Source organism: Macaca mulatta, chromosome 6, assembly GCF_049350105.2.
Source record: "Macaca mulatta isolate MMU2019108-1 chromosome 6, T2T-MMU8v2.0, whole genome shotgun sequence".
NCBI classification, from domain to species: Eukaryota; Metazoa; Chordata; class Mammalia; order Primates; family Cercopithecidae; genus Macaca; species Macaca mulatta.
This window is the reverse complement of record NC_133411.1, coordinates 107,617,818-107,642,642: the sequence shown is the minus strand read 5'-3', so window position 1 is coordinate 107,642,642 and position 24,825 is coordinate 107,617,818. Positions and strand designations below refer to the sequence as shown.

Below are 24,825 nucleotides of genomic sequence, written 5' to 3'. Positions count from 1 at the left end.
TTTTTTTGTGTGTTTTTAATTTCATGGGTTTCTGCAATTTATTATTTCTTCCTTTCTGCTTTTGATTTAATTTGCTCTTTTCTTTCTTTCTTTTTTTTTTTTTTTCTTTGGGACAGCATCTTGGCTCTGTTGCCAAGGCTGGAGTGCAGTGGTACAATTCTGGCTCACTGCAACCTTAACCTCATGGCCTTAGATGATCCTCCCACAGGTGTGCCCCACTACACCCAGCTGATTTTTGTATGCTTTCTGTAGAGATGGGGTTTTGCCACGTTGTCCAGGCTAGTCTGGAATTTCTGGGCTTCAGTGATCCATCCGCCTTGGCCTACCAAAATGTTGGGACTATAGGCGTGAGGCACTGCACCTGGCCTCTTTTATTCAGTTTCTTAAGGTGCAAGCTTAGATATAGAAATGTAATCTCTCTTTTCTAATATCGGCATTTAATGCTACAAATTTTTCTTTAAGCATTGCTTTTTCTGAATCTTCCAAATCTGTCTTTATATTTTCCTTAATTTAAAAATATTTTAAAATTTCCCATGTGACTTCTCTTTGACCCATAGGTTTTTTTAGAAGTATGTTTTAAAATATTCAGGTATTTAGGAGATTTTTCAACTATCTTTGTTAATTATTGGTAATTTAATTCTGCCATGTTCAGAAAGCATACTTTATGTAATTTTAGTTTTTAAACATTTGGTATTTATTCAGTGGCCTAAGTAAACAAATATCAGATTTTTAAATAACTATAATAGTGCCATGCCAAGCTATATTGCCAAAAAGGAAAAAATTCTAAGACTAATTTCTTTTTCTATTATCCTTTGGTTTTTAGGATATTATAAAATTATTTGTCTTGATTACTGAGTTTTTTGGTGTTTCCTTAAATTAAGCCTGGGGCAAATGAGGGGCTTGCCCCACTCTAGTCCCTGCCCTGCTACCATTCCCCCAAGGGTAGAGTTTTTTGTTTTTTATTTTCTTGCAACCATATTAGATCTTATTCTGTGCCCTCAGTTGAGCAGATCAGAAGGGTCCGGCAAGGCTTCCTTCCTGTTTCCACAAAGGTGACCGCTCACTTTCTCTAAGGCTGTACCATGGAGAAAGGTTTTGTCCAGTCTTCTACCATGCTGCTTTCTCATGATCACCTAGTGGAAGTTTGTGGCAGAGTGCCTGAGAATGGGTGCAGGTCCTCCGAGTTTTGGCTGTTAGGTCCTATGATCTCACAATAGCCTGTACTCAGCCATTAGCAGATTTTAGCTGATACCGTCTTGTATGGTACTTGATTTCTGTCACCTATGCTGTCCACAGATGAGCCACTGTTCGAGTCCTATATCTTTTTCTCTTTTTGCAATCTCCTGTATTTCCTTACATTTAGATGTATAGGTTGCCCTGAAATTTCATCTCTCTGATGTTAAACAGAAGAATTAGGATCTTGTAGATCAGATTTGTTGTTAGAGTAGGAGCAGTGCCCCTACCAAGTTTCTACATAACAGTCAGAAGTGGAGCCAAAAATAATGTTTTTGGCCTAAAAGTAACCATGTATGTTATTTCTTGTTTCTGTTTATTTCTTCAAACCCCTAAGTAGTTTTGTTTTAGAGTGTGTGAGAATGCAGCATTACATTAGATCTTGTGAAAGGATCAAGGGAGGTTAGAAAAAATAAGGTCTAAATACCATTTTTTACTTCATTTAAGTTTCAGCATATTAGAGGTTCAGAATATGTGCCAAAGCTTTGGAAAAACTCCCAAGACTTACAGAATGTATGTTTTGATGTATCCCATTAAAATTCATGGATGTTACAAATAGTCTTTTATGTGGGTTCAACTGGCATTTTTTTCTTTCAAATATCTGACTTGTCTAGTTAGAATAGCAATATGTGGATATTAAGCAGAACAGAAAAAAAGGGACAGTTAATCAATCCGTTCCCTCAGAGATAACGACTAATATTATCACAGTGTACATCATTCCAGTTTTTAAAAATTCATTATCATTTGCCAAATTAAATTGTGGAGTCGTATTAATTTGGAACTTTTTCTTCTTTTTGACAGTATGTCATGAATGTTAATTATTCTACAACCCCATTTTTAATGGTCTCTTAGCATTCTATCATATAGATTTGTCTGGTCTCTCTTTGATGAGTATTTAGATTATTTGCTTTTTGTTTTTGAGGCAGGATCTCACTGTGTTGCTCAGGCTGAAATGCAGTGGTACAATCATGGCTCACTGCAGCCTCAACTTCCTGGGGTCAAGTGATCTCCCACCTCAGCCTCTCAAGTAGCTCCAAAAATGCCTCGCTAATATTTTAAATTTTTGGTAGAGACAAGGTGTCACTATATTGCCTAAGCTGGTCTTGTACTCCTGGGCTCAAGTTATCTTCCTGCCTTGGCCTCCCAGTCACGCTGGGATTACAGGCATGAGCTGCTGCGCTCAGCCACATTTTTCTTTTATGATGTAAATAACTTTATTGATCAGTGTTTCTTCACAGTTCTGATCTCCTCAGGAAAAATGCCTAGAAGTTATGTTGCTGGGTCAGTAGAATAACTTTTGAGGCTTTTGATGTAACATTGTCTCATTACCCTTTAAGTCAAAATACCCACCAGATGTATATATTTTTCTGTTTGCTTTTTAATTTTGTTTATGGAATGTTTTTGATACTTTGAGTAACATTTTTAAGATTCTGACCATCTTTTATAATGGCTTTTGCTCCTAAGATAAAAGCTGTTTTTACACTAAGGTTGGGTAAATATTTATTTTCCAATTCCAGATTAGTTTCAATGGAAGTGAAGGGAGGCGCAGTAGAAGTAGGAGATACTCTGGATCTGATAGTGATTCCATCTCAGAAGGGAAAAGGCCAAAGAAACGGGGAAGACCACGGACTATTCCTCGCGAGAATATTAAAGGATTTAGTGATGCAGAAATTAGGCGGTAAGATGATATAAGACAATCGCTTCAACTTAGTTTTAGTAGAGTGTGAAACTAAAATATAAAAATTTCATAATTTTCAAAAATTGTGATGAAGTTTTAGAAGAGGCAAATGTATGTTATTTGAGTAGGAATTGGGTGGTTCTGCTTTTGGGTATTGTAACTAACAAGTTTAGTGTCTTACCTTTGCGTGCTATTTATTTATTGCTAAACTACTTAGGCTGCAAAATTTTTTTATTAATTTAACTCAGAATAGTGATCCTTTTGAATAATAAAAGTGTTTATGATACATTTGGTTTTTTATTAAAATTTTTTATTAAAAATTCTCACTGCACTTAGGACTCCCAGTTACTAATATTTTGTAGAAGTTCTGTATTTTTCTAGTTTCTTAACACCAAGGTAATTTCCTTTTTGAAAATAACCCTGTTATAAAACCTTTTCTGATATGTTGAAGTAGGAATTGAGGTGAGGTAAGATTGACCATGCAGGATAAATTGTAATGTCCGTTCAGAATGTTTATATATACACATTTATTTAAGGGGAATGGGATAACGGCTTACTTTTGTTTGTGTAATAGTTTTGGATATGAGATTTATTAAAATCTTGTTCAGTTTTGTATTTTGAAAGTTTGTTTCTTGCAAGCCATTGTAACTTTTTTCTTTTAAATCTTAGACCTGACAAAATTCTTCCTCATTCTTTCTACCAGAAAACTTAATACATTGTTAGCCTTTTTTAAAGGTACTGACCACCTGAATTGCTGGACTTTTCGTCTTTAGTTGAGGAAGCATTTCGACTTCTACTTTACCTGGATATTTTTCCTCATTTATTAACCACTTATGTAGCTTTCTTAAGTAAAATTTTAATTTTTCGTTGTTGTAATACCACGCATCTGAATTAAAGCCATTCAGTAAATTTTTATCAGCACTTGGAATGTGAGGAAGTGTAATATAATTAATAATTATTATGGAGACACTTCCTATGGTAGCTTCAGACCTTTTTTGGTCTTATGAAAATAATAAAGTAATTTTTAAAACAAAATTTAGCTTCTATTGTTTTATTTATACTGATATCTCTAAACATCATCCTGGGTGTTAAAATATGCCTTGTCTTACCTGCTGTATCTTAATGTTTTAACATTTTTGTTTTTAGCATAGTTGATTCATTCTTCTTAGATAACAGTGCCTTGAATTAATTTTTATACTAACAAGTACCTTCTTATATCTGTAAATATTAGAAATACCTATATTTTTAGTGAATACTGAAGCTCACATTTACCAAACAATTATTTTCTCTTAGGTTTATCAAGAGCTATAAGAAATTTGGTGGTCCTCTGGAAAGGTAAATACATTTATTATTCTCATAGAATAATGGAATGTGTTACATGCTGTCAGCTTTGTGTTAACATTCAGTTTAGCTACTTTGTTAAATTTGCTTTTAATCGGCATTTACAAAATTAATGTACAAGACAAATTTCAGATTGATTTTTAAAAATGTTTTTATACTATCTTTAATTTCTAGTCTCAAATTTCTTTCCTGTAAATGAAGTTATTTATACAATACATGTTTAAATTGCACTTTTATGACTGTAAGACACTTTTTACAGTCTTTATCTCATTTTTCATCAGTAACTTAAAAGTAGCATAAGCAGATTTATCCATAGAAGGGCTGAGTTGCTAATCCAGTCTTTTTTTTTTTTTTTAATGGAGTCTCACTCTGTCTGCCAGGCTGGAGTGCAGTGGCGCGATCTCGGCTCACTGCAACCTCCGCCTCCTGGGTTTATGTGATTCTCCTCCTTCAGCCTCTCAAGCAGCTGGGACTACAGGAGTGTGCCACCACATCCAGCTAATTTTTTTTTTTTTTTTTTTATGTAGAGACAGTGTTTCATCATGTGGTCCAGGTTAGTCTAGAACTCCTGACCTCAGGTTATCTGCCCGCCTCAGCCTCCCAAAGGCTAACACAGCCTTTTAACCAGCTCTGCTTTCCCTAACTAGAGATATTTTCTTAATTTTCTCGAATTCATTCTCTTATTATACAAACTGTATTGAAATTCAAATTAAGACAGTTTTTTGAAGTTATCAAATAATCTCACTAAGTATTGTGATTTGGATATTCTTTGCCCTTTGTTGTGGTCAACCCACTGTTTGAATATAGACCAGCAAAGACTCAAATTAGTTTATTTTTTATCTAAAAAATCCCTTCAAAAATAGACATATTTTCTGTTTCATTTTGAGATGGCATACTTAAAATATAACAAAATACTTGCATAATTATTTTAGATGAACAAAAGTCTTGAATATTAATCATTCATATTATTTGGTGCAGAGGAATAAAAAGTTACAGAACTTTACTCAGCTTTTTTGTTTACAATTATAAAACTTCACCACTTCATTTTGAACATCTTAAAATTTGATCAGTTATTAAAAGCTTTTACAGAATTGGTATGTAATCTTCCATTTGCTCTATAATTAAGTAAACTTATTGAATATATAAATGAATTGTTTCTCTGCCACTTGTCCTGGTTTTTATGTGCTTCCTGCCAATTATATGAACAAGAATATATAGAGCATGCAGTAGAGTAGCATTTAGATCTTGAAATAGAGTGAAACTTAGTTTATCTTAAATGGCACCACTTCATTTAACATATTTACCTGAAAATGGGATTATTTTGTTACAGATTAGATGCAATTGCTCGAGATGCTGAATTAGTTGATAAGTCGGAAACAGACCTTAGACGACTGGGAGAATTGGTACATAATGGTTGCATTAAAGCTTTAAAGGATAGTTCTTCAGGAACAGAACGAACAGGTAACATTAAAATGAGAGTGATTTAAAAGAGAAGTAAATGAAAGTTTCAAAACATGCTTTGTTGAGCTAGATATTATATCTTAAATTATCTATTCATCAGTCTCAAAAGATTATTTATGAAACAAAGTAAAGCCATTCTGGGTAATAGGAAATGGAGAACAGAATTGCAATTTGAAGGCAGTAGAATCTGTTTTTAATTCTGCTGACATTTTCTGTCTGAGAGGTAAGGTCAGAAATTACTGTTTTATATCAGTTATATATATATGTGTGTGTGTGTGTGTATGCATATACGTATATGTATACATACACGTATATACACATATATACATTCATAGCTATATGTGTATATACACACACAATACAATATGTATAGTATCTATAGGGTTTTTTAGTATAGATGACTGGGAAAATATAATGCAAATATACATATATGATATTGGTTTGGTACATATTTTATTATTATGCTTATTTTACAGTTCATTTACCTGAATAAAAATATTTAGATAAGATTTAATAAGCAGGCCAGTCATAGTGGCTCATACCTGTAATCCCAGCACTTGGGGAGGCTGAGATGGGGGTTTAGCTTGAACCCAGGAGTTTGAGACCAGCCTGGGCAACGTAATGAGACCCCGTGTCTAAGAAAAATGAAAAAATAAAAATTAGCAGGTTGTGATTGTGCATGCTTGTATTCTCAGTTACTTGTGAATTGAGGTGGGAGGGTTGCTTTAGCCCAGGAGGTCGAGGCTGCAGTGAGCAATGATTGCACCACTGCACTTCCAGCCTGGGTGACAGAGCGAGACCCTGAGTCATCATCCTATAATTCTTTATTTAGAGGTTGATGGTATGAATAGATTGATCCATCTTATGTAATTGGTAAAACACTTAGATAAATACTTTTCGTGAATCTACATCTGCTAGATGATAATCACTAGTTCATATGTAATGAAATTTAAGGTTTTCCAGTAATCTCTTAATAACATAAATAAAGAATACTTATTGTTAAATAACATAAGTAATAGCATCAGTTGCTTGGTGTTTTATAGAATTATGTTTTATACTTTTAAAAATACTCTTTTTTAAAAAAAAATCAAGGTGGTAGACTCGGAAAAGTGAAGGGTCCAACATTCCGAATATCAGGAGTACAGGTGAATGCCAAGCTAGTCATCTCCCATGAAGAAGAATTAATACCTTTGCACAAATCCATTCCTTCTGATCCAGAAGAAAGAAAGCAGTGAGTTACTTATTTTCTCCATTGTAAGATTTTTCTTAGTCAATAATTACAAAATGAATGTGCTTAATTTTTATGGTGTTACTGGCTAGTTATGAAAAAAAATCAAAGAAATAAAGCATAGTATTTTAAAGTTCTAATGACTCACGTTTTTCAAAATTAATTTTTCAGTAAGGCAATTACAAACTTACCATTAGTTATTAACTTTAATGCCAGGTATACTATCCCATGCCACACAAAGGCAGCTCATTTTGATATAGACTGGGGCAAAGAAGATGATTCCAATTTGTTAATTGGCATCTATGAATATGGATATGGAAGCTGGGAAATGATTAAAATGGATCCTGACCTCAGTCTAACACACAAGGTACTTCTATTTCTTGATTCTGTTGACCATTCATGTTGAATTTAATTTATTCTAATTCTTACTTTTAAATTATGTTGGAAATAATGGAAATATGTAAACCAAGGCTCTAGCTAGTTGTGTGACCTTGGTGTATTTAGAAGATGCCTTGCATGAAAAGATGAAATTTAAATGATTTCTGAGATTTTGCGTTACTGTGAAATTATATGTTATTAAGGCATTAGGTGTATTATTTTTCAGATTATTAGGTTAAAAGTTTTATTCTACCAAAAATTTTTTGATGCATAGTAGATGTACATATTTTCGGAGGCGTGTGATAATTCGATACAATCATATAATATGTAGAGATGAAATCAGGGTAACTGGGACATTATCACCTTAAATATTTATCTTTACACTAGAACATTCAAATGATTCTTTTCTAGCTATTTTATAATGTATAGATTATTGCTAACTATAGTCACCCTACTCATCTATCAAACACTAGGTCTTATTTCTTCCATCTAACTATATATTTGTACCCATTCATCATTAATTTTATTATTCCAGTAAGACAAAATCATTAAAATCTTTTATATATATATTTTTAAAAACATCATATTTTAGTATTTTTGGTCATTTGGTTGCACTGTGCTAGCTGAAATCTTTTTTTTTTTTTTTTTTTTTTTTTTTTTTTTTTTTTTTTTTTTTTTTTTTTACCTAAAACGGGAAACACTGGGAGAACTTCCTTATTGTTTATACTTATGTGTTGGGAACCTTTAGATATTGGTGCTTTGTTACTGTGAAGAAAAAATTAAGTAGTCTAGATTCCCCTATAAAACTTTCCTCCCAGTGTATGCTTTAGGTCTTCTTCTAGAAAGATGACATCTTGTATTCTAGGAATTTTTGTGTACATTATATATAAATACACTTTTACTGAGAAGGGAAGGCATTTAAGAATTATATAACATGGAATAACAGTGGATGTTAAGTACACTTTTGTATATTTGAAGGAAATTTACAACCTCATACTTTCTATTTTCATTTTGAAAGATAATATGAGGGTATTTAAAGTATATTTAGAATTCATTCTCAGAAAAATTAAATCTTTGGCTCTGGCATAGGTATAAAAAATGTATTTTGCATTGAGTTTATTCCTACAAATACTAATTGAAACTTGGTGAACTATATGTGTATATATATATTTAAATGGTTAAGCATGTTTTACCCAATAAATTTCTCATGTTATTTATTAAGACAATGTGAAAACGTTAATTGCTTTTTCAGATTCTTCCAGATGATCCTGATAAAAAACCACAAGCAAAACAGTTGCAGACCCGTGCAGACTACCTCATCAAATTACTTAGTAGAGATCTTGCAAAAAAAGAAGCTCTTTCTGGTGCGGTAAGTTAAGGCCCACATGCCTAAGACCAGTTTACTTTTTAGTAAGATAAATTTCATTTACTTGACCATGCTAAACATCTGAAGTCAATATGAGCTTATATAAATAGGTTTTTCTATAATTAAGTAGTTTTATTTGATGTTGCCATATTCAAATTTTACCTTAAATTATCTCGGCATACATCTTAAAACTGGTGAATCATAGCTTTTAGAAGTAGGATTTTTTTTTTCTAGTTTTAGAGAGGGATAAAGAAAATTCGTTTAGAGTGTAGAGTGCTTTTTGAGAAGTCAAGCCTACATAGCCTACATGACTGTTTTACTTGGAGTCATTAGAGTGCTTAAGGGACAGCATCATAGCTTGCCGAGCTTACTGAAAAAGAACGAAACAGACACCAAAAAGGAGGTGATTGGAAACTTAGAGCAACCATTAGAAGTTTACCTATGACCATAATGTCAGTAACTACCTGTAGCATTAAAAATCATTCCTAATGCTGTCTCTTGTGCTATTGAATTAAGCTGAAGGTGATAATAATCTCAGAGGACAAAAAATTGTTTCTACTTCTCTCTGACTCTTTTTTTAAAGGAATAATAATTGGCTAGTATTTTTTATTTACATTAATATTATATTTGACTCATTAAGTTATAGCACCTTTTTTGAGTTTCTAATGTTGGTACAGCTTATTACCAATAGACTAAGGATCAGGTTAGGTATATGTATTCTAGCCACTGGATTTAATGTTTATGAAGTTTTTAAAAATGAAATCTGTAGAATTGGTTAAAATTAAAATAATGATTTTTAGGGAAGTTCAAAGAGGAGAAAAGCAAGAGCTAAGAAGAATAAAGCAATGAAGTCTATAAAAGTGAAAGAGGAAATAAAGAGTGATTCTTCTCCTTTGCCTTCAGAGAAGTCTGATGAAGATGATGATAAAGTAAGAATGTGTTTTAGAACAACAACCTTTTCTATGGAAAGGGAATTATGGCATGTTTTTGTGTACTTTACATTTAAAATTTGAACTAGTCCCTTAAAATTTGTATTTTAGGTACTGAAGTCTGTGTGTGTGTGTGTGCGCGCGCGTTTATGGTTCATGACATAGTCTCATTTATAGAACAGAATTCTAACTATCCAGTAGATATTATATAGCACTAGAGGCATAGAGCAAAGGTCCTTCCTTTTCAAACAATTGCCAGTTCGATGAGCTTCTGTCTCCTTTAATTGTATTATGAACCTGAACGGGACTGGCTTTATAGGAAGGTAAACATTGCATGTATAATTATTAGGGGGATTCTGGGCTGTCTTTCAGAATCCACATACATGCAATCTGTAGTCATGTGAAAAAAAAATTAGTCATTGTTAAAATTTGGTTAGTAATACATTGGCCATACTTGCACTTTTCAGGATGAGATCAGTTCTGTGAAACATCCAAATAAAAAAATTAAAACAGAAAGAGACAGTGAAGAAAAACCTGAGCCAGATGTTTTTATAAAGAAGGAACCAGAAGAAAAGAGGGAAGCAAAAGAAAAGGAGAATAAAAAAGAACTTAAAAGGGAGATAAAAGAAAAAGAGGATAAGAAAGATATAAAGGAAAAAGATTTTAAAGAAAAAAGAGAAAACAAAGTAAAAGAAGCTATACAGAAAGAAAAAGACATAAAGGAAGAAAAGGTACGCAAATCATAATAAAAAATAGAAAGTAAAAACAATCAGCATATTTATATTTTAGGAGACTAAATTGCATATCAGCCGATACTAGTCTCAATAATTGAGTTCTTCAGAAGCATGTGTGGGTATGCAGTAGAGGAGAATAATAGGTCTGAACACTCTTTCATGTTTTACCTTCAGAGTAACATTACAGAGTAGCTTTGGTTGTTTCCCCAAATGAAATTGGGGAAAAAAAATTAAAATAGATGAGGATATTCAGTGAGAATGAGCACTTGTAGAATAAAATGAGACAGTAATTATTTTCTGGAAGTGTTAGTCATTTTGCCTTTGTTGCTATTGGGGTTTTGTTTTTGTTTTCTTTTCACTTTTTCTTTAGTTGAGCGAATCCAAGTCTGATGGTAGGGAAAGATCCAAGAAATCTTCAGTGTCAGATGCTCCAGTTCATATCACAGCAAGTGGTGAACCAGTTCCCATTTCTGAAGAATCTGAAGAGCTGGATCAGAAGACATTCAGCATTGTAAGCCTTTGACTTTCTGATTATTAGTACTAAATCATATAACATTTAAGTTGAAGTTTGTCATTTATAGCTTTTAATTTAGAACTGCATTTGAATTTATTGTAGATTAGATTGATAAAAGCAATATATTTAAAATTTGAAGGCCTTTTTTTTTTTTTTTTTTTTTTTTTTTTTTTTTTGAGTTAGCATCTTACTCTGTCACCCATGCTGGAGTGCAGTGGTGTAGTCACAGCCGATTGCAGGCTCACCCTTCTGGGCTCAAGTGCTCCTCCTGCCTCAGCCTCTCAAGTAGCTGGGACTAGAGACATGTGCCATACACCCAGCTAATTTTTAGTTTTTTTGTAAAGATGGGGATTTTTTTATATCACCCAGGCTTGTCTTGAATTCCTTGGTGAAAAAGGGAGATAAGCCTGGGTGTGGTGGCTCACACCTGTAAGCAGTTTGGAAGGCTGAGGCGGTGGATCACCTGAGGTCAGGAGTTTGAGACCAACCTGGCCAACATGATGAAACTCTAAATACAAAACTCTAATACAAAATTAGCTGGGCGTGGTGGTGGGCGCCTGTAATCTCAGCTACTCTGGAGGCTGAGGCAGGAGAATTGCTGGAACCCAGAAGGCTAAGCTTGCTCTGAGCTGAGATTGCACCATTGCACCTCAGATGACTACGTGCCCGGGCCGGCAACAGTGAGACTCTTATCTCAAAAAAAAAAAAACAAAAAAAACCAAGGGAGATAAAAGGAGGCCAAGGTGGGCCCAGGTACTGGGATTACAGGCTTGAGCTATCATGCCCAGCTAGTGTCTTAAATTTAGAAGCAATTCAGAGAGACTTTAAGAAAGACTTTAAGAAGAGGGGTTTGACAAGTACTTTGAGTGTATTTGTTTTCCTCCAGCTCATATTTCAAATTTTTAAATTCCCGAATGCCATTAAAAAATAAATATGTGTATATACACACACACATATATGTAATTGTGCTTGTTATCTATGGTGAAGGACTAGTTTTTTTCCCAGTCTTTTGCAGACCAATATTTTTTTAAAAAAATACAATAAGAGTGAAATGTTTCACTAGAAAAGTAAAATAAGAAAAAATTATGTACAAAATATGAGCCTAATGTTTTGTTAGTAGATGCTGTAAAGTTGCATTGTCAAATTATATGAGTATCTAAACAGGCTCAATTTTTGTACCTATGTTGTTTTGGTCTGGCAATATCTCTTGTCTAAAATATACTGATTCTGCATGTTGTCATGCCTTTGTGTTCCTCAAAGTGAGGGAGAAACTATCTGTGCCTTTTCTAAAGACTTTATTTACTGAAGATATTTATAATTTATGTATTTATTTATAATTTACTCAATGTATATATTCATAATTTATTTACTGAATATTATTGTATACTTATGTAATTACATAATATAATAGTATGTATGTGGTTAATAGTACTGACTCTTGAGGCAGAATGCTGCTATTTGGAAAGTAAGTATGAAGATTAAATGAATTGGTACATGTAAAGTTTGCAGATCAGTGCTGTCTTCAGAAAAGCTCAGAAATTGATAGTGATTGTGAGACTAAAAAGTCCAATTGCAGAGCAAAACCAGAAAGGAATAATAATTTTAGAGAAAAAAGCCAAGTGGTATGAGACAGATACGTAGTTTGGCCTTAACTAGGACTAGGAAACGTTTCCTTACAGGCCACAACTGAAGGTAACATTTGTAGTCTGATATATAAATGTATCATGTTTATATATAGTTACAATATATACAAATTTATATATAAATATATATTCCTATATTTCCTTTTTAGAGAATGCATGACAACATGCATGATATGCGTGACAACATGCATTTCTAGAATCTGAATCTTTTGTACTAGTTGGAGCAGTTAACGTACTTCAGTCACTTGTTAGACTTGGTTGTTAGTTTTATCACTAGTATTAATCAAATGCTATACTTCAAAGATGGGAAATTTCACCTTCTAAAATTATATTTGTTTTTGACCCATTATGTCCTTCTAGATCCCCAGCTTACCCTCTTGTCCTGCTTTCTCTTCTTTTGCACGATGACTAGACAGTGCTGATTTAATGAACCCACTAATGTATTTCCTACTGATTCCACAACATGCCCTAATATAGTTCAAATATTGTTCATGCCCTTTAAATATATTGGTTCTTACCAGTCTTCTTGTTCTCCCTACTTTGAGCTGTTGACATTCTTCCAGTCACTGAGAATATTGGAGACATTCAAAGCTGCTGTGGCTCCTATCTTCCATTTTATTTATTTGAGCCATATGTTTTATCTCTGGACTTTTATTTTTATCTCCTCTGCAGATTCACAGATTGGGATTTCTTCTCTCTTTTTTAAGGGTAACTGTTTTTTTGTTTTTGTTTTTTGTCTACTCTGTATTGGGTGGGACTCGGGGGAGGTGGTATTCTTTTGCTTTTTTGAGGTGAAAACATTAAACTCTTCACTTGAGCTACTTCCCCTTCTCTCTGTGGTCCACTAATGAATTAGGTGAGATTGTGCCTTTTGCCACTTTTTTTCCCCTACATTTCTTTTTTAGTCTTCTGACTTTTTCATGTAACTGCTGGAATGGAAAAATTCCTACTGTGCACAATGCATGAATTTTCTCTCCATTGATCTTAAATGATATTGTGTGTATCATGGAAATGAAGACTGGAATAATAGTTCTTAAACATGGACTCCGGAGCCAGACTTTCTGGCTTGTATAGGATTTTACCTCTAAATAAGAAATTCCATTGTATTTGGGAATAGCTCTAAATAATTATGAAATTCAATGGCCTTTTCTAGGTCGTCACTCTCTAAACATATTTGCTTCATTTGGCACCTTGGTTTTCCTTATCTTTTACTGGTTGTCTTCCTAAGTGACAGTATAATTTAGCAGTCAAGAAAGAGCACAGAGTCTGAGGTCAGTTAGAGCTGGATTTGACAGATGTCATTTTATTCTAAGTTTCAGTTTCTTCTATAAAATAGATTAAATACTACTGCAAAGGACTATTGTCAGGGTCTATTCTTATTGCTTCCATCCTGCTCATACCTCCGTTGGTACTCCACATAGCAACCAGAGTAATCATGACTTAGAGGGAGAATAAAGTCCCACCATTATATTTCTGTGCTTAAAACACTCCAATGGCTTTCTATCTCATGTAGGAGAAAAGATTCTTAGCCTGAAACCAACCTCGTAGCATCTAGTCACCTCCCATCATTGCCAGCCACTTCTCTCACTTACTTGGTTCCAGCGACACTGGTGTTCATACTTTTTTTTAAAACATGTCAAGCAAGTTTTAGGGCATTCATGTTTGTTTTTTCCTCTACTTGAAATGGCTTACTCCTTCATTTTCTTTAGATGTCCTCTCAAACATTGCCCTTCTCTGAAATCTTGTATAAGATAGGAAGCTCCCTGCTCTTTATTGCTTTATTTTTCTTTATCACAGTTGTTGTCACCTGACACACTATTTCTTCTTTATTTATTGGCTCTCTAGTGTTATACTAGATTCCAGGTTCCATAAAGGCAGGATCTGTTTTACTTACAGCTCTATTTCCTGGGTCTGGAACAATATCTAGAACATAGTATGTACTAAACTGACATATGTTGGATAAATTATTTTCTAACAGAATATAAACTGCCAAAGTTGAACAAAAAATAGGAAACATAAAGAACAGCAATGAATAAACTAAAAGTTAGAAAGGAAATTAAAGATTTTCTTAAAGCATCAGATCTGACTGAATTTTAATTTTCTTTATAATAAGAGAGGTCCTTCAGAGCAGTGGTGTGAGGATTTATTATTTTATTTTTTTGAGATACAGTCTCACTCTTGCCCAGGCTGTAGTGCCAGTGGCATGATCACAGCTCATTGCAGTCTCCTGGGTTCAAGCAGTCCTCCCACCTTGACCTCTTGAGTAGCTGGGACCACCATGCTTGGCTAATTTTTTTTTTTTTTTTTTTTTTGGTATAGAATCAGAGTCTCACTGTTGCCCAGACTGATCTCAAACTCCTGGACTCAAGTGATCCTCCCGCTTCAGCCTCCCAAAGTGCTGGGGTTACAGGCATGAGCCACCACACCTGGCCCGATTTCTTAATAAATGATGTTGGATTATCTAAATGTATTGTCTGTTGTTGACCCATCATCCTTATATTCCTAGAACTAACCAGCTTGCTTTCTGTGAATATAATGTTAATTTTTAATTTATTTTTGCATTTACAAATTTTATCTGAAGGTTCCCTTGTTAGTAATATTTTTATTTTGATTTTGGTAGAAGGTTGTAGTTCCTATTGCTACAATAAAACATGCAGTTCTTAATATGTCAGCCTTTTATAAGCATGTCAGGAATGTACAGGCCAAGGAAAAAGTTACCCTTTGACCCTGTATTCCCCAACCACCCAAAATATGAAGAGCAAGTCATTATTGCCACCTTCCGTTGTTGCGAAAGTTTGGAAGAATAGACAGTTTATATATCTAGCTATATTGATTTTAATAGTTTTGCTAAAATCATTTTACCCTGTATTTAGTGGATAGTAGGGTATATTAAGTTATACTCTGAAATATTTTTACTCTCTCTCTTTTAATATTCTATATTTAAGACTCTTATAATAGTGTGCTACAGTATAAAAAATAACCATTTATGTAGAAGCTAAGTAAAATCCAAAACTTTTACTTACTCAAATACTAATTTTAAATGATAACAGAAAGGCTTACTTTCCTGAAAAAAATCTAAAGGGGAAAGAACCCTGATGTATAAGATTTGTGAAGTGAGATTTAATTGCTTACTTTGCTATCAAACAGTGTTATAATATTCATGTAAATATCATTGAAGGAGGTAGATCTTGTTGACTTTAGGTTTTTAATACATGTGTTTATATTCTTGTTTTCTCATTTTAAAGTGTAAAGAAAGAATGAGGCCTGTTAAAGCAGCTTTGAAACAACTTGATAGGCCTGAGAAAGGCCTTTCAGAAAGAGAACAACTAGAACATACTAGACAATGTTTAATAAAAATTGGAGACCATATCACAGAATGTCTAAAAGAGTATACAAATCCTGAACAAATTAAGCAATGGAGAAAGTAAGTGATACACTTTTCAGGAAGTGTTAAATTTGTATTATGTAACTGTCTTTTGTTTTTCTGTTTTCTTTCCTGATTCTGAAGTTTAGGGAACAAGATAATTTTTAAAGAGGTAACCTGCAGATGATTGTTTTAATTTTTCTCCCTTTAACGTTAAAGTTTTTTATTTATGGGTGGTTACTTAGGTATCATGGTATGTAACAAGTGGCATCTCTGCCTTTAAAGAAATAGTGACAGCTGTTTCATTAAAATTCAGATTGCATTTTATTTGAAAAAGTCTTTGCAATTTACCAAATTATTATCGGTAATATCTTTTGAAGTTGATGTTCCCACAAAGTTTATTGTTGCATGAATTTAGCAGTTTACATCCTGGATACATGTATGAAGTTGTAAAAATTAACATCCTCAAGCAATGTAAAATGCAAAAATTAGGAAAATAAAAGTAATGTAGTGCATTATTCTTAAAGCTAAATTTAGCTAATCTAAAGGATTACATTTAATTTCTTCTCTACTTTTTTTAGTGTAAAAATGCTTGGCTTCTATCTTTTACATTTAACCAGAAATACAAAATTTGAAAGCCTGGCAACTTCTCATTTAAGTAATACCTTTTACCAAGAATGGGTTATCATTTTTGGAGGACCACTGAATGAAAATATTTAGTTGTATCTTACACACCAATATTTGAATCCTTGTAATTAGGGCCTAGATTTTTGAGGTTCAAAGAGTTAGAATATCTACTTTTTCTGCGTTCTAGATGAGAATAAGGAACATCTTACTGAAATTACACAGTGAATTTGGTTGAAAGTAAATTTAAAAATGAGCAAAGAATTAAATAATTTGAAATAAAATTTTAAGTAAAATAAAAAAATTACACAGCGACTAATACAAATAGGTACCATTTCAAATTCGGTTTTTTATTAGGAAAGAGTGGGGAAACCTTTGGAAGAAGAGAGACTTAATAGCCAGGAGACTTAACTTTTTCATTGTGTTCTGTCACTTTACATCCTAAGGCTATGCTCTCACCTCACTTTTCTTCATTCAGTTGGGCAGATTACCTTTTTGGTTTTCCCGTTTGGTTCTCAGTTACTTTGATTTCGTATGCCTTATTGTTCATTCCTGCTGCCTCTGTCTCTGGTTAAACCAAATTCCCTTAAGAGGGAGATGGGGAAGGAAAGAGGGAAATATCCCATGAAGCAAAATAGCTTTTGCTCTCTTGGAGAAATTGTATTTTTATTTATTCATTTTTTTGAGATGGAATCTCGCTCTGTTGCCCAGGTTGGAGTGCAGTGGCGGATATCGGCTCACTGCATCCTCTGCCTCCTGGGCTCAAGCTATCCTTCCACCTCAGTCTCCCTGGTAGTGTGGGATTACAGGCCCAGGCTACCAGGCCTGGCTAATTCTTGTATTTTTTGTAGAGACGGGTTTCACCATGTTGGCCAGCCTTGTGTTGAACTCCTGACCTCAAACGGTCTGCCTGCCTTGGCCTCCCAAAGTGCTGGGGGGAATTTTTTTTTAATACAGAAACAAGAAAAAAAAAGTACCTTATATTGAGACCTATTATTGGCTGACCCCATCCCCTCAACAACAGTCATTGTGGGCCAGGCGTGGTGGCTCATGCCTGTAATCCCAGCACTTTGGGAGGCCAAGGCGGGCAGATCACGAGGTCAGGAGATCGAGACCATCCTGACTAAGACGGTGAAACCCCCTTTCTACTAAAAATAAAAAAAAAAATAAAAAAAAAAATTAGCCGGGCATGGTGGCACGTGCCTGTAGACCCAGCTACTCGGGAGGCTGAGGCAAGAGAATCACTTGAACCAAGGAGGCAGAAGTCGCAGCTGTTTTGCTTTATGAGATATTTCCATCTTTCCTTCCCCATCTGGGGAATTGTACAGAATGAAAGAAGATAGAAATCTAAAGATTACAGAACGGTTGGCATTAAGCAAGTGTTACAGTAGTTACTATAATGATCTTTTTGTTTTTTGCTTACAATTTTTTTCAATATATTTTTTGACCAAATTTCTTAAAAACAACTGAAATGCAACACTAGTTTTTATTTAAAGATCACTGTAATAAAGTGATGGCCAAAATAGAATGTATATTTGTATTTTATTTGTCTATCAAATATGCCTCATTCTAGCTGATCCTTTTAATAGTATTACTTGTAGGAAATATGAACAGATATTTACTATTCCATTTTACAGAAGGAAAAAAATGGATTCAGTTGAAAAGCATTTTAGGGCTGGAACTGGAGAATGACAGAGGAAACACTAGGACCTGAACTCTAAAAGAGGCACTAATTCTTAGGTTTGTGTAAGTGCTGATGCTTGCCTCAGCTCTGGTGCTTTGTTCAAGATCAGATAGTCATTTGGATGATATAATTAAGACCAGAATCTGGTTCCTGACTAGATTTTTTGGGGGAAAATATGTATATGTATGTGTGTGTGTATATATAGATATTTTTTTAAATTTTATTTAATTTTTTTTAATTTTTTTTTTTTTTTTTTTTTTTTTTTTGAGACGGAGTCTCGCTCTGTTGCTCAGGCTGGAGTGCAGTGGTGCGATCTCCGCTCACTGCAAGCTGTGCCTCCCAGGTTCATGCCATTCTCCTGCCTCAGCCTCCCGAGTAGCTGGGACCACAGGTGCCCGCCACCACGCCCAGCTAATTTTTTTGTATTTTTAGTAGAGACGGGGTTTCACAGTGTTCGCCAGGTTGGCCTCGATCTCCTGACCTCGTGATCCGCCCGCCTCGGCCTCCCAAAGTGTTGGGATTACAGGCGTGAGCCACCGCGCCCGGCCGGAAAATATGTTTTTACAAGGAATTTACTTAGGAACAAAAAGGTACTTTATTAAATTCCCACCTTTTACCCTTATGAGTTAACCTTAGAATGTAGATATGTTCGAGATAGTCTGTGAATTTATGTAAAGGCTAGATGAATTTTCCCCCTTCTGTGGATTTCAGTTCAGTAAGGTACCATTCAATATATTCTCTTAAGTTCATTTTAAAAATATATTTCAAGGTAAATATTTTACCTCTAGTGTACATTTGAATCTTCTAGGGACTACCACCCTCCCTTAGAACTTAACATTCCTTTTCTTTTTGGAGGTATATTTAACAATTACAGTTCTTATGTATTTAAGGTATACAGTTTGATGATTTGATATACACATGCATTATGAAATAATCACCACAGTTTCTGATTAATTACTGATGCCTCTGTTGGAATGGCAAGAGATACCAAGCTGTACCTTATTTATGGTGTTTGATCGTGTTAACTCTTGGGACCATTACATTACTATTATTAAGTGACAGTTACTTTTTAATGCATTATTTAAGACAATTCTTTACAAGCATAATCCGTATTACCTGATGGTATTTCCACTCCCAATTATTAACATACCTGTCCCTTATATGCATAATCAGGATCACAGTATGAATCTGAATCACTTCCTGATTTAATTTATATCTTTGGTGCATTTCAAATTAGGATTGTTTACTGCTTTTCAGTCTAAAGACTATAAAATGAAGTGATCTGGAAGAGAAGTAAAATATAATGTTTAGTTTCACTGGAGTCTTATATGAAGTTTTGAAAAAATACATAGAATTAATATCCTTAAGAGTTTGTTCCATAGAGGGCTGTGTATGTGTGTATGTGTTTCTGTTTGGAGGGAAGGAGTTCCATGAAAAAAACTAAATATTTTCCACCAGACTAATGTAATTTGCCTTTTTTTTAATTCTTCTAGAAACCTATGGATTTTTGTATCTAAGTTTACTGAATTTGATGCAAGAAAATTGCATAAATTATATAAGCATGCTATTAAAAAACGGCAGGAATCTCAGGTAAACTTGCCATTATATTTTTTTCCCTTAATTTATATAATTAAAACCATGAGACATTCTTTTTACAAAGCAATTTGATTAATAAATACAGAATGAATAAGATAAATTTTAAAAATCACCTTTGAACACCACAGTAATAATTGTTGCAGGCAAGATTCACAGAAGGGAGGTAAAGTTAATGGGCAAGAAAATAGGATATTGACAGATCTCTGAAATGTTTATTAATTATAAAGGGAAAATAATAACTTTATAATAGAGAAACTTGCCTGACCCACCTTAAACAAGTGATCAAGGTTAATGTCACCAGTGGTAAGACACATCAGCATTATGAACCCTCTGATACTGAGAAAGGCACATGACTTATGTGGAATTCTTGCCAAAAATATATAAGTGTTATGTGAAAATATCAGACAAGCCCTTCTTGAGGGATATTCTATAAAATAACTGCTACTCTCCAGAAGTATTAACAGCATGCAGTAGACTAAGGAGCTGCCCCAGAGGAAGACATGACAACTTAGTGTAATATGGGCTTCCAAATCGAATCCCCGAGCAGATAAAGAACATGAGTGGAAAAATGTGAAATCTGAATGAAGTCTGTTCTTCAGTTAATAGTGTTATACCAATGTTAATTATTTGGTTTTGATCTTTATACTATGTTTATATAAGATATTAACATTAGGAGAAGCTAGATAAAGGGTATGTGAGAACTCAGTATTTTTGCAACTTTTCTGTTAAGTCAGTTTATTTCAAAGTGAAAAAATATCTTTAAGTCATGGGACAAGTAGTTCATACTTTAAAAATGGAGATCTATAAATGTCATACATGTATATATACACACATATATACATATATGTACACACATAAACATTCTAATACCTTGTTTGAAGACTTCAGTATCAGTATTTTCTAAGAATTATCCTTTTTTGTAAGTTTGTGAAGTCACCTAAAGATTCTTACACATGTGTGCATTTATTTTAGCAAAACAATGATCAAAACAGCAACTTGAATCCTCATGTGATTAGAAATCCAGGTATGTAAGTCTTACTGATTGGGAAAATAAATTAAAAAAAAATTTTTTTTTTAAATATTTGTTTTAAATAAACTAAATGTTAAAGTTGTTACCTTGTTTTTATTTACAAGTACCTTTATATTAAGAAGATACGGTAATTCTGATACATACCTACATTATTATATAAAATGTATTCTCTTAAGCTATCGTTCTTTTTAGTTGATTATCCTTTTAATCATCTTTTTCCCAGTTTCTAGAAATTGTAGAATAACTGCTAAAATGAACAAATATTCTTTTTTATGTAATTTGGAATAGTAATGCATTCTTTCTGTATGACAGCCACAAAAGTATAGTCTGAGAAAGGAATGGGTCCCATATTTTTTAGTTTTTGTCACATTTCAGAATCAAGTGACCCTTTTAAAATAATCCTTAGTACTGCTTTTATACACCATTTATAAATGCTTCAACTGCTTGTATTTGGGAACCAATTTTGTTTTGGCAAGGGTTGAAACGAGTTCTTGTTATCTATCAACTTAAGTTTTTTTTGCCACATATTATTTTTAAGGTCGTTAATAAAAGTTGTACTTATCTAACAGATGTGGAAAGATTAAAAGAGAATACAAATCACGATGATAGCAGCAGGGACAGTTATTCCTCTGATAGACACTTAACTCAGTACCATGATCATCATAAAGACCGACATCAGGGAGATTCTTACAAAAAAAGTGAATCCAGGAAAAGACCCTATTCTTCTTTTAGTAATGGTAAAGACCATCGTGATTGGGATCACTACAAGCAAGACAGCAGGTAAACTTGGCAGTCACTTTAGAAATTTTGCTTATGCATGTCTTTCTCCTTATCATGATGTTCCTGTATTTAACCTATCAACTAATTCAATCTTCATGCAGTCAAAACAAATCTTGTGAAATAAAGGTGTTGTATATAATTAAGAAAAATTTATATATTTTAAGAACTGAATTTCTCTATAAAATGGCTTTTGAATCATAAAATTGAGATCAAAATATGTAGTAAGAAAGTTAATGTAGGGAGTTGCATAATTATAAATTGTGTGGGATTCATTGTTGGTTTTGGAGAATATTGGCTCAAATACTCTTTAAAATATAATAAATGGGATGAAATAAAAACTTGATGTAATAGTGGTTCAGGTTTGGCTTAGGAAATTTTGTATTCCATATTTTTAAAAAGTCATGAGGGGAAAAATTAATATATGCAAACACATCTCGTTGAGGTTAAACTTCATCTCAGCAATCTGGAATATTCTTGGAACCAGGAGGGTTTTTTGTTTATTGTTGTTTTTTGAAGCCTTTGAACAGTAAGCAACCTCAGTGTAATAACATAGAATACTTTTTATTCCTTTATTGATAAAGAAGTATTGTCAGTAGTTAATGATGATTACTAAAAGTAAACTTGAAAACAGATTTATGGTATTTATGCTTTTATAGTAAGTAGAAGCAGCAAATTAGAAGACATTCTTTGTATTTTAGTTGTGTTCACTACAATAATTTCTTTGAGAACTTCTGTCAACACTATGAACACATCAGTTGTAAATGTCTCTTTATTATTAGAAAGCGTCAAATAATTAAAAAGGCAGATTTGTAATATATATTTCACAGGCCTATACAATATAGTTGTTTGTAGTAAGGTCAACAAAAAAGGAACACATTATCTTCAGTGTGTGTCACTTTGGAATAGGCAGTCATTTTAGAGAATACTTCTCATTAAACTGCCACATTTATTTTTTGTCAAGCTGTCACATGTTTGTGGAGTAAATTTCTTAATGATTCATGTGTCACGTCTTACTAGTCAAACTTGAGGAAGCTTGTAATAGGCATCAGCAACCAATGAAAAATTTTTTCAGATTATTTCGTAGACTGCATTCTAGCATTTTAAAACTTTTTCCTGCTTAGTGGTTGATAAAAGTCTCTGGTCTCAGGAGTGTTTCAGATAGTTGTAATAGTCTTAATTTCAACTTTCAGACAATTAAGATGCAGTCATATAAATGATTTGTAAAATAAAAAGCAGCTAATTATCTAAAATAGCCATGTGAAATTAGATGCTATTTTAAGGACTTTGTATGGTTCACTTTAGTTTTATGAATCAAATAGTTCTTCCAAAGAGATATTTCCAGTGATTTTTGAGTTAATTTAGTAAGTTTTATAATGAAACACTGAGCTTGTATACAGTTAAAAACATGTTTTAAGGTATTTTTATGTTTTTTAATAATCTTTTATTTGGAAACATTTTAATTTGCATTATTTATCTAAAATTCTCAATTTTTCTTTATTAGATATTACGGTGACAGAGAGAAACACAGAAAACTGGATGATCACAGGAGTAGAGATCACAGGTCAAATTTGGAAGGAAATTTAAAAGATAGATCTCATTCTGATCATCGTTCTCATTCAGATCATCGGTTACATTCAGACCACCGATCAAGTTCTGAATATACGCACCATAAATCTTCCAGGGATTATAGGTATCACTCAGATTGGCAAATGGACCACAGAGCTTCCAGCAGTGGCCCTAGGTCACCACTAGATCAGAGATCTCCTTATGGCTCCAGATCTCCATTTGAACATTCAGTTGAACACAAAAGTACACCGGAGCATACCTGGAGTAGTCGGAAAACATAACAAAAACTGCTATTTCGTCTTTCTGGACTTTTAGCCATATATCATAAACCAACACAGTAATTGCCTTACATGACTTGAAAGATATAAACAGATCTTCTATCAGTAGCAGTATTGTTACTTCTTTCCAGGATGCAAGGTCTATTATCCCAACAGAAGAGAAAATATTTTTATATTTAAGGATTATGCTGCACTGTACTACAAATGTTGTAGTACTTTTTTTTTGTTTGTTTCTTTTTTAAAGAAATGGAAAATGTTTACTATTACAGGGACCTCAACACTGCCCTCCCATACAGGCTGGATAAAACTGTTTTTAAGTCAGTGATTTTAGACTGACCTCCATTTAAATTATGTTTATATATGAACTTTACTCTGACCTGTGATCATGTTTCAGGAAGGAATGAAAGAGAGTTCTTTCTTAATAAAGAAAAACACTCAAGGACTTTGTTCATTTCCAAAGCTACTTGTTTACATTGTACACTGCGACCACCTTGCCGCTTTTCATCACAAGCTTGAATATTTAAATTCTGTACTTATATCTGTAAAATAGCCAGGAATTTCCTGTTTGTGATCTATTATTATGCCTTTTTACAAAAAAGAAATGGCTGTAAATTACTGTAAATATTAAAGGAACTTTCCTTACTTCCTTCCCTTTCTCAGGCTTTTTTTGACTGTTCCTTTCCCTACCAACTCAGGCCTTCTTATTAAAAAAAAAAAAAATCAGTGTAATAACACTTTTTAATGATTTGTCTTGATGGAATCATTGTTTAGAATGTAAAAATGGGGAAAGGGGCCACTTTAATTCCATTAGTCCTCTTTTTATACTGAATATTTTATTAGATACATGTTATTTCTTCCCCCTTTTTTTTCCTTTTTTAGTCAATATTGTGTTTGTAGTTTTAAAATGGCGAGATGATATGTAAAATCTTAAACTGCATGCTCTGGAAACATTTTTTTCAGATGCATCTGGTTTAAAAGGGTAGGTGTATAAACACTTTTCAGAATCCAAAACGGCCAAAAGTTATTGTAAATCTGTTTGTTTTCCCGTTTCATGTGGGCAATAATGTCAAATGTGCTATGCAGCCAGGTTAACATTTTAGACAAACTTGATTGACTTTTAATATAAACTGTTACAATGCACACTGATTGTATATAAAAACCTTATATATGACAAATTAAATTTAAGAAAAAGGATATGTGGGCTCCTGTAATTTTCTGCTGCATTCTTACTCCCTCAAGCACTTAACACCCCCCGTACTCCCTTTTTAAGTAACGTTTTGCCGCCAGAAAACGTATTTTGGTAAGCAGTTGAATATTTGTAATGTGTAGCATTAACAACTAAATCTTTTGGAGAATATATGAATATTCCTATGAAGTAAGACTTAGGCCATAGACATT

General features: G+C 33.4%; 1 protein-coding gene across 6 annotated transcripts in view; it reads left to right on the top strand.

Annotated features, from left to right (window-relative positions):
- Positions 1-24,618, top strand: part of CHD1 (chromodomain helicase DNA binding protein 1) — a 72,754-nt gene extending 48,136 nt beyond the window's left edge. For 2 of the 6 annotated variants that reach the window (XM_078004466.1, XM_028849605.2), the window contains 14 exons: positions 2,751-2,911; positions 4,205-4,246; positions 5,583-5,713; positions 6,806-6,944; positions 7,158-7,308; positions 8,572-8,688; positions 9,486-9,614; positions 10,082-10,345; positions 10,719-10,859; positions 15,751-15,929; positions 19,671-19,767; positions 20,746-20,797; positions 21,373-21,583; positions 23,085-24,618. In XM_078004466.1, coding sequence (XP_077860592.1) covers positions 2,751-2,911; positions 4,205-4,246; positions 5,583-5,713; positions 6,806-6,944; positions 7,158-7,308; positions 8,572-8,688; positions 9,486-9,614; positions 10,082-10,345; positions 10,719-10,859; positions 15,751-15,929; positions 19,671-19,767; positions 20,746-20,797; positions 21,373-21,583; positions 23,085-23,430 — 2,160 coding nt within the window. In that variant the 3' untranslated portion in view covers positions 23,431-24,618. Of the gene's footprint in view, positions 1-2,750; positions 2,912-4,204; positions 4,247-5,582; positions 5,714-6,805; positions 6,945-7,157; positions 7,309-8,571; positions 8,689-9,485; positions 9,615-10,081; positions 10,346-10,718; positions 10,860-14,824; positions 15,930-19,670; positions 19,768-20,745; positions 20,798-21,372; positions 21,584-23,084 lie in introns of all 6 variants that reach the window. The other 4 variants (XM_001097125.5, XM_028849607.2, XR_013418187.1 and 1 more) reach the window with 3 other exon arrangements.
- Positions 24,619-24,825: the final 207 nt, after the last annotated feature.